This window comes from Amborella trichopoda, chromosome 10 (assembly GCF_054954075.1).
Source record: "Amborella trichopoda isolate Santa Cruz 75 chromosome 10, AtrichopodaSantaCruz75HAP2 v2.0, whole genome shotgun sequence".
NCBI classification, from domain to species: domain Eukaryota; kingdom Viridiplantae; phylum Streptophyta; class Magnoliopsida; order Amborellales; family Amborellaceae; genus Amborella; species Amborella trichopoda.
This window is the reverse complement of record NC_142345.1, coordinates 17,448,040-17,460,239: the sequence shown is the minus strand read 5'-3', so window position 1 is coordinate 17,460,239 and position 12,200 is coordinate 17,448,040. Positions and strand designations below refer to the sequence as shown.

General features: G+C 39.2%; 1 protein-coding gene across 8 annotated transcripts in view; it reads right to left on the bottom strand.

The window, feature by feature from the left end:
- The window catches only part of LOC18438855 (RNA helicase family protein), a 92,647-nt gene extending 84,774 nt beyond the window's left edge, over positions 1–7,873 (bottom strand). For 3 of the 8 annotated variants that reach the window (XR_016043025.1, XR_016043026.1, XM_088849998.1), the window contains exons 1-2: positions 7,769–7,873; positions 6,879–6,995 (exon numbers count right to left, since the gene is read on the bottom strand). Coding sequence is in view for 3 of the 8 variants with exons in the window: in XM_088849998.1 (XP_088706124.1) it covers positions 6,879–6,929 (51 nt within the window). In the remaining 5 variants the exon portion in view is untranslated. Of the gene's footprint in view, positions 1–6,878; positions 6,996–7,538; positions 7,739–7,768 lie in introns of those variants that run through there. The other 5 variants (XM_088850004.1, XM_088850001.1, XM_088849999.1 and 2 more) reach the window with 2 other exon arrangements.
- Between the last annotated feature and the right edge of the window lie 4,327 nt (positions 7,874–12,200).

Sequence of the window (12,200 nt, the reverse complement as noted above, 5' to 3'; positions counted from 1 at the left end):
AGGGCATTGAGGAGGTTGGATAAGAGCATGTACTCAACTTATCACAGATAATGCTGCTCCTAATTTCATTGTAGCTCATTTGGTTCACCAAAAGAGGCATCCTATATTTTGGATGCCTTGAGTTGCACGTAACATAGACCTTATGCTTGAGCTAATGGCAACATTCCTAGTATTAAAAGGCCACTGTTTTAAAGCTACGGAGGTCATAATCTTCATATACAACCACACCATTACCCCTAGCACGATGTGCAAGTTCACAAAAAAAAGTAAAGGAGCTAGTGAGGGCCGAGGTCACCAGATTGGCTACTGCTTACCTGAGTCTTAAGAGCAAATATTGGAGGAGGATCCCATTAAGATCTATAGTCACTTCATAGGATTGGAGCATGTGTGGGTGTTCTAGAGATCCCAAAGGAAAGAGGGCATGTATTATTATTCTCTCTAAGGTTTTTTGGCATGGGATAAAGCACTCATTAACAGTATTTCTACTCTTGGTCAAGGTATTATGCTTGGCTGATGGTGACAAGTCCACTATGGGCTTTATATATGATGCACTAGAAGGAGCTAAGAAAGAGGCAGTAGAGAATTTAGGCATCGACAAGGCCAAGTATGGCCCAATTAGGGAGATTACACATGAAAAGAGAGATAGGAAGCTACATAGACCATTGTATGTAACTGGGTACTATTTGAACACGAAGTTTTTTAATAATAACATAAATATTGAGAGGAAAGATACTATTATGGATGTATTAATGAGTGCCTTGATAGATTAGTCCTTGAGCTAGAAACCCAAGAGAAGATATCTGTCGAGGAACTCATTTTGTATAAATGTGCTTTGAAGTCGTATGAGAAAGAAATGGCAGTGAGAGACAAAGGACCAAATCAAATCCAAGTATTTATTTGAAAAATTTTCTTTCAAGTATCTAATAACTAATGTTGTATTTAAAATTCACGAAAATTTTATGAATTATAATAATGTTAATTAACTATAGAGATTGCATACAAATTGCAGCCCAATGGTTGAACCGGCATGGAAGTAGTGGTCCAAACCTCCAGAAGATAGTTGTTCGGGTTGGGTTTAACAACTAGCTCTTCAGGTTGTGACGGAATTGAAGTTCGTTTAAGATGGTACTTTTATTCTTTTTCTTGTTTACAAGTTCATTTTTTATTATAGAAGATATAGGCATATAGTACCACTTTAATTATACTTTTATGATTTTACTTTAGTTCTCACTAAGTCCAATTTTTAAAAAATCTAGATGGGTCAAGTAGTAGTACTACTACTTAGCCATTTTTACTTGTAGATGCATACAAAGAGAAGAAATAGCGTTGAAAAAAGGAAGCTCAAAGATTTGGTATTTGTTAGAGAGAATTAGAGGCTTAAGGAGAAGTTTAATCAGCGAAAGAGGGAACCAATCACTTACAAGGCCAAGGAGAATGCCACGGAGCGGTTGGTTGGAGACCCTAGGACTGAAGAGGTCTTCCCTGGGGAGGGTTTGACTTGGGATATGGTTGAAGAGGCTTCAGGTCTAGCTTTTGATCCTAAGAGGACAACTCAAGCAACAATTGTTGCTGGCATGTCACAAAGAGTGAGGGAGATAGAGGAGGCGGCAAATTCAGAAGGAATTGAGGAAGATGAGCAATATGTTAATGAGGGTGAAGATTTTGGTGATGATAGCATCGATTCAGATGGAGGTCCAAGTGATGATGAAGATTTTGACTGATGATGATTGAAGAATTGAAGATCTCCTCGATCTTCTTTTGTATTTCATCTCGTCTGCAGTATTGCATCATCTTGTGTTGTACATTTGATCTTTATTGGACACTTGGAGTCCAATTGGCTAGGTCTATGTGTGTGTAACTATGTATCATGATTGTATGCCATTATGAAGTATGAAATTGAGAGTTCGAGACTCTACAGACTTGTATATGTTTTTTCACTAAATTTTTAATAAATTTGAAGATTTCAACATATTTCAATGTTCATGCATATATTTGCATGAAAAAAAGTTAGTTAGAATACATATAAATGCAAAAACAAATATGAAGTTAACACAAATATCTGCATATATGTGCATTTGGATAGCACATATATACATATTTCTAAAATTTATTCACATTAGGGTGCCTAGGGTTCTGGGTGCCCACCTAGGCACTGGATGTTGGGCGAACGATGGCCACCTTGCATTTTCTAAAAGAGTTAAAAAAGCTATTCTGTTGATATCACAAGGTTGCACTCGTTAGGTTTTAGATGCATAGAAGAAAAAATAAATACGTCTAATTTGAATCCACAAAAGTAAGGACTAATCACTATTACATTTTGCACAATTTAAACTTGAATGAATTAGGTAAGGAAATTGGCTATAAACCCCAAGAACATAGAAGCAAGCATCTGCAACTCAAACCTTCTCTTCATATTTTTTCAGTTATGGCCTTTTACTGGATAACTCACGAGTTATAAACTAAGCAACAATTACTTTCATAAATTATGAAAGCATTCTTGCAACTCTCAATGCATAACAAATTAGTATTCTCAACAAAATTACGCTCTCCAAGTATGTACGTAATTTTTTTTGTTGTGATAATGTTAACATTGTATCGCTATATGAGGAAAGAGTACAACTGTTAGGGGAGAGAGAGGACCGAGAGTACCCATGAGACGTGTATCTTTGTCAAAAAATACGTCCAGGGACCCTATACAAAAAATTGGCCACGTCACATGCCTGGTTACAAAAAAATTTTGAGTAGCAAAAAATGGGCTTATAAGAACACCCGAGTACAAGATGAAGATAAAGGCTAACTATGGTCCTAGGTACCCTCTATGGTCCAGAGCAAAAAAGGAGATGGACCGGTCGGGTTCCACACATGCCCGTGCTCCATCTTTAGCTAGATGATCGGCGAGCTCGTTCGACGTCCGCCAAGTATGCGTCCATAAGATGTTCATATCCCTGCATATATGGTAAATTTTGTAAAAAATCCTGGAAAGGCAGAGAAGTAGTGCCTTCTGCCCAAGAGATGATATTTTGGGCATCTCCTTCGACCACCAAAAAGTGGCCCCATGAAGGGATGCCATAAGCAGTGCCAAAGCTTCAGCGAACTGGGAGTCTCCCAGTCCCACATATTCGGTTGTGATCATAGAAAACCCCTCCAACTCCTGATGGGCCTAGGTTCCCCAACGAACAAACATCAAAGTTGAGTTTAATGGCATTTCTGGAGGGGGCTGCCAATTGTGAGGTCTTTGGTTCTTGTGGGGTTGGAGGTGAATAATATTCTCCCACAGACTTAGGAAGGTATTAGTGGGGATCCCTACAAAGTCCTTGTGGGTAGAAGCCCAAAAAGTTACTAGGGAGATAACCTTTTGAAATAGCACAGGAACTTCATTCTTGTGTCCTTGAAAAACCCTCTCATTTCTTTCTAACCATATAACCCAGATGGTGGCAGCGATTGCTAACTTCCACAAAGTTATACCGGCCTTAGGCCAATGGCAACCTGAGTAGGAGGAGATGAGAGCCTTAACCGAGGGTGGGAGGACCCATCGGAAATGAACAACTGAAGAATAAGGCTCCGCAGTTCAAAGGCTCCACGGTGAGGATTCGACTCCTCCTCATTCAAGCACATAGCACATCTGTTGGGGAGCGAAATGCCTCTTTTTTGAAGCTGGTCGACTGTGAGAGCCCGTTGACAGCAGGCAATCCAATTGAAAGTTTGGACATTTGGAGGAGCATAGTGGACCAAACTTTGAATAGGACAGAGACAGGGTTAAGTGGGTACGTATAGGGTTGAATAAGTTTATTGTAAAAGGAGGCTACTAAGAATTTTCCAGACGGAGAAAAAGTCCATACCAGAGAATCTCTCCCATATGGAGATAAGAAAATTGGGTGTAAGGCAGCCGATAGGGAGGTGAAGAGTAACGTTTCCTCTTTGGTAAGGTTTCTTCTGAAGGAGGGATTTCAGGTTCTTCGGCCCACTGAAAGGACCATTTCAGCTGCTATGGTTGAGTCTTTGTTGGAGAAGAAGTGAAAGAGAGAGGGGAAGAGATCCCTAAGAGGGGAGCGTCCGATCCAGAGATCAGACCAAAAGCGCACTCTAGTGCCTTCTTTAGGATGGAAGCGGATAGATTGGTTGAAAAGAGCAAGAGAGGAGGCAAAGGATTTCCAGGCTTCTGAGGCTCGGCTGCGGGAGGTCCTGTCAGGCACCCACTTGTGTTCCAGAATCCCGTATTTGTTACGAATGACCTGTGCCCAGAGAGAATTAGGTTGGGTGGCCAATTTCCACCACCATTTCCCTAGCAGAGCCAGGTTGTGTTTTCTAAGGTCTCTGATTCCTAGACCACCTTGAGATGGGTAGCCGGACTCTATCCCATGAGATAAGGTGATGTCTGTTTTTTCCCGCTTGACCTGACCATAAAAAATTCCTCATAAGCTGATCCAGCCTGTTAACCACCGAGGCTGGCATGTGGAAGATGGACATTAAGTAGATCAAGGCGCTGGCCAGTGTTGCTTTGACCAACGTTGAACGGCAAGCCAGGGATAGATCTCTCCCTTTCCAGCCTGCCAGACGCCTATCCACTAGCCCAATGTCTCTTTTTTGGCTTCCTCAAGCCCAAAGGTATGCCCAAGTAAGTGGTGGGGAGATCCTCAACTTTACAGTCCCAAAAAGGAATACTGACCCTGATCTCTTGAATAGTCAGATACACCCACATCATTTTTTATTTATCCATGTTGACTTTGAAGCCAGTGGCAGTCTCGAAGCATTTGAGGAAGAGCCTCAGGTTCTCGACTTCTTGTGGAGAAGCGTCAGGGAAGACTAAGGTGTCACCTGTGTATTGCAGGTGTGACACCGAAGAGCCTTGTGGGCTGCATTGGAATGTTGTAAGGAGGCCTTCCTGGTAAAGGCGAGAGATGGATCTGCTGAAAACCTCTACAACTATTGCAAAGAGAAAAGGGGACAGAGGGTCCCCTTGGCAAAGCCCCCTCGAGGAAGGAAAAATTTACTCCCATTTATAAGGATAAAAAAATGAGGGTAGGAAATACAGCCTTTCATCCACTTTCTCCAATGGTTACCAAAGCCCATTCTGGCCAACGTCTCATCCAGTAATGACCAATTAACATGATCATATGCTTTTTCCCAATCGAAAGCCTGGCTTCTTGGATAAGTGCTAGAGTGGAGACATTCATGTGCTACCACTGCCCCATCCAGGATCTGCCTTATCTTTGATGAAGGCAGATTGGGGCGGGGAGATGGTCATTGGGAGGACATGCTTGAGTCTCGAAGCTAGAGCCTTGGCCAGAATTTTGTATGAAGAGTTGAGCAAGCTAATAGAACGAAAGTCCTTTAGCTCCACCGCCCCTTCTTTCTTGGGAACAAGAGTGATAAAGGTGGCATTTATGGCTTTGTTGAAGATCCCCCTTTGGTAGAATTCTTCGAAAAAGCTAACAAGATCAGGTAGAAAGGTTCCCATAAAGGATTTGAAGGGGGCCATGGGGAAACCATCCAGCCCGGAGCTTTGTCTTTGGCTAGTTGGTCGACGACACAGGAGATTTCCTCTACAGAGAAAGGTCGTTCCAGCCAAAGTGACCAATGATCAGGAAGGGTTAAGAAGTCCAGGGTGATTATCCTTGGTCTGTGGCCCATAGGGGCTGTGTAGAGAGACTTGAAGTATCCAAGGATGGCGGCTTTGATTTCATCGGACTGGACTAAATAGAGATTATCCACCTTGATCGTGGATATCGAGTTATCTCTTCTTCGATAGTTCTCTATTCGGTGAAAGAAAGTAGTATTCTGGTCCCCAGTTTTTAACCACTTGACTCTGGATCTCTGGTACTAAAAAAGTTCTTCTTTCTTGAGGGTAGAGAGGTAGTCCAACTTAGTTTGGGTTCTAAGGTTAGTTTCTGAATTTGTGAGGGGTCTAGACTCTTCTACACCATCGAGATCTTGAATGGATTTGAGCAAATAACTTTTTGTTTGAGAATAGTTTCCTGGTAGGGATTTGCTCTAGTTTATGAGGGACTTTTTGAGAAGTTGCAGCTTGGTTTGTAACTTGAAGCCAGCTCTACCCGATACCTAGGATGAGAAAGAAGTCCACCATCTAGGGATAAGGCCAAGGAGAGATTGCTCTTCAAACCAAGCTAGTTCGAAGCGGAAAGGTATCGGCACCCTTCTTACCACCTGGGTATTAAGAAGAAAAGGCAGTGATCCGAGGTGGGTTTAGGCAAAGTGAACGCATGGGAACCAAGGAAGAAAGCATCCCAATCCAGAGAGAAGAGGTAGCGGTCCAGCTTAGCGAGGGAGGGTTGAGCAGAGTGGTTGGACCAGATATAGCCATTCCCTTAAAGAGGAATGTCTAGTACTTCTTGACAAGAAATGAAGTCGAAAAAGTCCAACATGCCCTGGGAGATGTTGGGGTTGTGGTTCCTCTCAAAAGACCATCTGGTGATATTGAAAGCACCACCCAAACACCACGCAATATGGGGTAAAGAAGCTACATAGTCTAAATCAGACCAAAGGCGAGGACGAAGGGAAGCAGAGTTGGGCCCGTAGATGGCTGAGAATTTGAGAGGAAAACCATCTGAAGCCTGAGAAAGAATGACGGTGGTGACCGAGAATTCTCCTATATGGGACGACAGGAGATGGTGCTCAGTTGGGTTCCAAACCGCTGGTGAGGTTACCCATTGGCACGGCCTTCTACCCCACAATTAAATATATGTTTCAAGATTCCTGGATTCCCTTAGACCCTATACACCAGCTGAAGCCCTTTTTTCATTCTTCTATGATAAAATGGAAAAAAAAAAAGAAAACGATATAGATAAAACAACCATCAATATTCAAGTTCGTATACCAAAAGTAAGCACCATGCTGAAATTGTGCTTCATATGGCCTACCATTGATTGAGTATCATCTTTGGCAGGAGGAGCCGTTTGCTTTGGCATCATATGGAGACGTGGAGAGAAACCTCAGGCAATCTTGGAAATATACCGACGTACCCCGTTAACTCTTACCTGCAGCATAGACAAGACACATCTTTGCAACATCCCAATATACAAGACACATCTTTGCAACATGCCAATATACCATACAACTGTTCTAATAATATATATGTTTTATTGCGTGTTCTACAATTAAATATAACAAGCAAAGAACCAAGATAAACAAAGAAAGCGAATGCATACGCCTATGTGCTTCTTTATTTTCTATTTATTGCTAACCAAATTTGATCAGGCAAAAGAATAAACCAATGCACTTAAAACATTGCAACAAAATTAGCATTAGAATTTCCTAACCCTATGCTTTAAAATCAACTGCCACATATTAAGAATGCGTAAAAAATTTTAGATAAAAGTGAATAGCGTATGTGACACTTACAAAAAGGCCATTTAGAACAGCATTTATACTTAACATAGAAACAATCATGGAACCAATAAAAGTGATGCAATGCAACCATAGCTTAAAGAGCTTAAAAACCAGGCGAAAATCCTTAGACTAAAATGAGAGGTCAAGCCACAGAGACAGCTTCTTGTAACCCATAGAAAACAATTTCATACCATTAGACCTAGTGTACACGCAAAAGAAACCCTAGACTGGGAAAGTAAAAAGAGAAGAAAGCCCTACGACTGAACACGAGGGAAAAAGGCCCAAGTCTTGAAGGAAAAAAAAGATGAAAACAAGCACTAAAAACCGCAGCCCTACATGGTGAAAGTAAGTTGAGGAAAGAAATGGAAGAGAGAGAAGAGAAGTCTATGAGGAAAGAGAGAGGAAGAGAGAAGGGACGTACATGGTTTTCAAGAAGAGTGGAGGCGAAGAGTTTTGCCGAACAAGGCCGCTTTTTCACAGAGAGATCGACAGAGCGGGCTTCGGGCGGTAAAGGTAAAACGCTGACGAAATGAGACATCGAACAGAATAATAAAGGAAAATGGGTGAGATTCATGTGGGCCTCAATCGATGAAAGTAACCAATCAAAGTATGCTCACCTTAGATGATTCAATTCTAAACTTATACAACAAAATGATAAAAAAAAATTATCTTTTACTTTCATTTGTAAAATTTAAAATTTAAATTATTTACCCAAAAATTATAAAGAAAGTATTGATCAAGGAGATATATAAACACTTCGAAATTTTGAAAATAAAATATTTGGATAACGCATTATACTATTTTGTTAGCCTTAAATAATTATACATATAGATATCGAGGTCGAGATGATCAATTAAATAATTTTTCAGTATCAAAACAACTTTATTTAATAGATTTTTGAGGTATGCCTTAGTTCTACATTATAAGGTTGACACCCTTGGAATTTTTTATAATGAAACTACCTTAGGGAGAGGGATATTCTTCCATAGAAATTCACATACATGTGTCATGAGCGAGTTCACAACGGACTCTACCAATTAAGAAAGATAAGCTTTGATATTAATTAATTTAATCCAGCACTATCTATCATATTTGGCACTAATTATCCCAAGGGAAAGGTTTTTATACTTCCTCTACAACATAGAAGATCTATGCTTCCCCTACAATCCAGCCATCCAATTTTGATCAAGAGAGCCACTCACCGTTTGATCTTTAAATCTGACGTCTCAAAGTATATTATTTTTAGTTTTTTTTATAAAAATTGTATGGATATGAAATTTGGTACGTGTCATCTTCTCATTGGGAGGCACATATAAAAAATATTAAAAATAATTTTTCGATAAAATATAAAGATCAAAATACCTCTTGAAATTTTCAAGGGTATTTTGATCATTTTATTTTATTTGAAATAAGTTTTTTATATTTTTTGCTAGTTCGAGTTTAATAGAGGATTGGACGTACAAAATTTGGTGTCAAAATAGTTTATATAAAAAAATTAAAAATAAAATAGTGTAGAGACGTGACATTGTGATTGAGGCAATCTTAGCCCTCCATTCAGAATGGACGGTTGGATAAAAGGAAGTATATAAGTTTTATGTTGTAGGGAAACATAGAAAGCTTTCCCTTATCTTAATTAGTTATTTGATGTGTACTTTATGTAATAATATTTATTTTTTATACTTTTTTAGTAAGTTCCAGCTATTTCCAACAAAAAATGTGTGATCTACGATAAATATTTGTGAATTAAATAAAATTTACTTCCAAAAAGATAAATTATCTGTAAATCTGCCAATAAATGTATCCCAAATAGCTTTATAATGGACACTGTCAAATCATAGATAATTCATTATCAAGAATAGTTTTATTGAAATACTGAATTATCATTGATAATGAATACACTAAATGGGTTAATAAGTTTTTATAGTAAGTATTTTTATTTAAACAGTAAATTATTGATGACTTTTAACATATCCTTCCAAACATGCCCTAAGAAATTTATCAACGTTGACCATAGGAAATTAAAATACACCTCCCTTATCAAGTATTTAATATTTTACTTTTTTCAACCCTTCCAACTCAAGATCATGTGTATTTTAATGTGCATTTTGTAATTAAATTAAATGATATAAATAAAATATTAAACAGTACATTTCATATGTACATTTTAATAAATTTCTCTTTTAGCTCTACTTTTCTATAGTATATAGCATTGTTGGATGTTTGAGCTCTTCAAAAACAAAGAGTCATCTCTTTTGTCACGCAGATGCTTTTCGGGTCCAAATTTTAAACCAAAGTAGTCAAGGGGCACAAGCCAAAGTTTCAAGTCTCTAACCTATTCAAAATCAAATCACATCGTGGTTGGAATGGGGAAAAACATAAAAAGAAAAAGACAAAGAAAAAAGAAAGAGAAAAACATATTGATCATATGAAGGAGACCCTGTGTGATGAAAGAGAAGAGAGAGGAACAAAAGGATCCAAAACCTTTAAAAAGAAAAGCAAATCAAAAGTCGCTTGAAGTTTGTCACTCAGAATCGATGTGGGGCTTAAAGCAATTAGGGGCACTAGCCTGAGTGCCTGATAGACTATGGTTAATGATCTCTCTAAAGTAAAGCTTGAGGACCTTGACCATCTGAATTTCAAAGGGTTAATAGTGGAAGAACAAAATTGGAGGCCCAAAGGGACCCCAAGCACTAAGGGCAATAGCTCGCATTTTCCAATACGTTAGTTCCTTTGAAGACCTTGAAGAACTCCTCTTTACATTGCAACATGAGGGCTGATATCCGAATATGAAAGAGTACCTAATGATTCTTGGTCTCAATTCACTTCATATGTGGCCGGTTTCAAAAATAGTAAAAACTCATGTATTTTTTAAGGTACTTTATTTTCACACAAACCATTTTCCAACCATAAAGTGCCACATGCCATTTTAACCATCATAATAGGTAATGTGTGTGGGAATCTTGTTAGTGCATATTTTTTATGCACTAATTCCCCAATACAAATAATGGTGGAGGCGGTTGCAACCGAGACCTGCGGGTGCCAGTCACCCTTATGGATTATGGAAGCCCCACTCAATAATAAACCTGATTTTGAAGATCCTTGATAGTGACGTCCTTTCAGCCCCAATCAAACACATGAGCTTCCTATGATGTTTTAAGGATGTCCGCCAAGTTTCATCTAATTTGGCTGCAAATAGAAGAAACAGGTACAAAATCAGCTTTTGGCCCATGCTACTTGCATGACCATGATGCACCATAGCTAGAATACTACTCTAAAGATCTCTAAAGACCGTGGTACCACTACAGATGGATTCAAAAGGCTGAAAATAGTCACCCTGCCAAATTTCAGCTCAAACGGACTTTTCTAGGTCCTACATACTAAAAATGTCAATATTTTTACTATTCACTTGAACCCCTTTGAACTGGTTACTATTTATTGTACCTATGTTTTCTCTCATCTTAAAGTGGATAGACCCCAAATTTTAGTATGTTGTTCCTCTCACCAAGATCTACGTTTTGATGGGCAGCACGCCTGGTGAGTATGGGAGGCACTCACAATGGGGACCCCCAGATAAGGAAAAATCGTAGAGAAAAGTTGGCAAGAAATATGAAAAATGCAAAATATTCCAGCAGCGTATGTTGTTACTCTGACAATCATATCTCAAGATTTCAGATTCCTACGACTCAAGGCCAGGTCCATTGTGATCGTGACTTAGAGGGCTTCGTTTTGACATAATATTTTCTCGAAATGGAGTCCAGGAAGGTGTCCTATTGAAGCTCGAAAGAAAGCTCGGGACGAAGGCATAGTTTTTTGGTCTTCGGAATCCCACTTTCTGACGACCTTCAAAATGGGAAAGTGATCAAGCGGCACTCAAATCAAGGGTTTTTCATTGCAAAATGATCACAACAACTTCCCTTTCGATTTGTGATAAGAAAGATAACAAAAAATGAGACAAAACGTGGAAGATTGAAGTTTTCAAGTTTATGGGTTTTCGCCGGATTTTTTAACCATAATCAAAAGTTTGATTCAAGCTTCAAAGTGTATATCAAATTGATCACCTCGAAACAACCAATATTTCTATGACATTAAACCGTTTCAAAATGCCGTTGGAAAGCATCGAAAATGGACCCGAACCATAGGGAGGCAAGAGGCCCTTTTTGAGGGATGGTCTTGTCATTTATATAAAAGTATGAAGGGCCAAAATAGTCGTTTTTGTATAAAAACGAAATTCACTTTTAATTGTATTTTTTATCAATTATGTTAACTTTTGAGCATCCACCAATGTTTTGTGGATGGCTCTATATAAGCCCAAGGGCTTCCCATTTGTAGGGTTCTTGATTTAAGTTTAATTAAGAGAATATTGAGCCATTTTGAGCTTGAACTTGAACCAAATAGAGAGGAGAGAATATTTTTCATTTTTGAGAGTTGTCTTTGGACTTCCCACTCCCATACCCCACACTTTCAAACTTTCCACTTCCATACTCCGTACTCCTAAACTCCACACTTCTATACTCCCTACTCCATACACCCTACACCCTACACCCTACACCTTACCTATACACCCTAACCCATACACCACGATCCATACACCATAACCTATACACTTAACCCTATCATACTCCTTAGAACACCAACCTCCATCATAGACCATAGTCTCCACTCATCTCAAACCCTACACCCCTTAGTTTATGCCCCATACACCATAGCCCACTTAGGTTCATCTACACCTAAACCTAAACCTAAACCTTAACCCTCTACCCCAAGACCCTAGCCTCTCTCAATGAGCATTCAAAAGACAATTTGGGAGTACATCTAGCCATCGGGTTTAAGTCATTGGTCCACTTCCTAAGTAC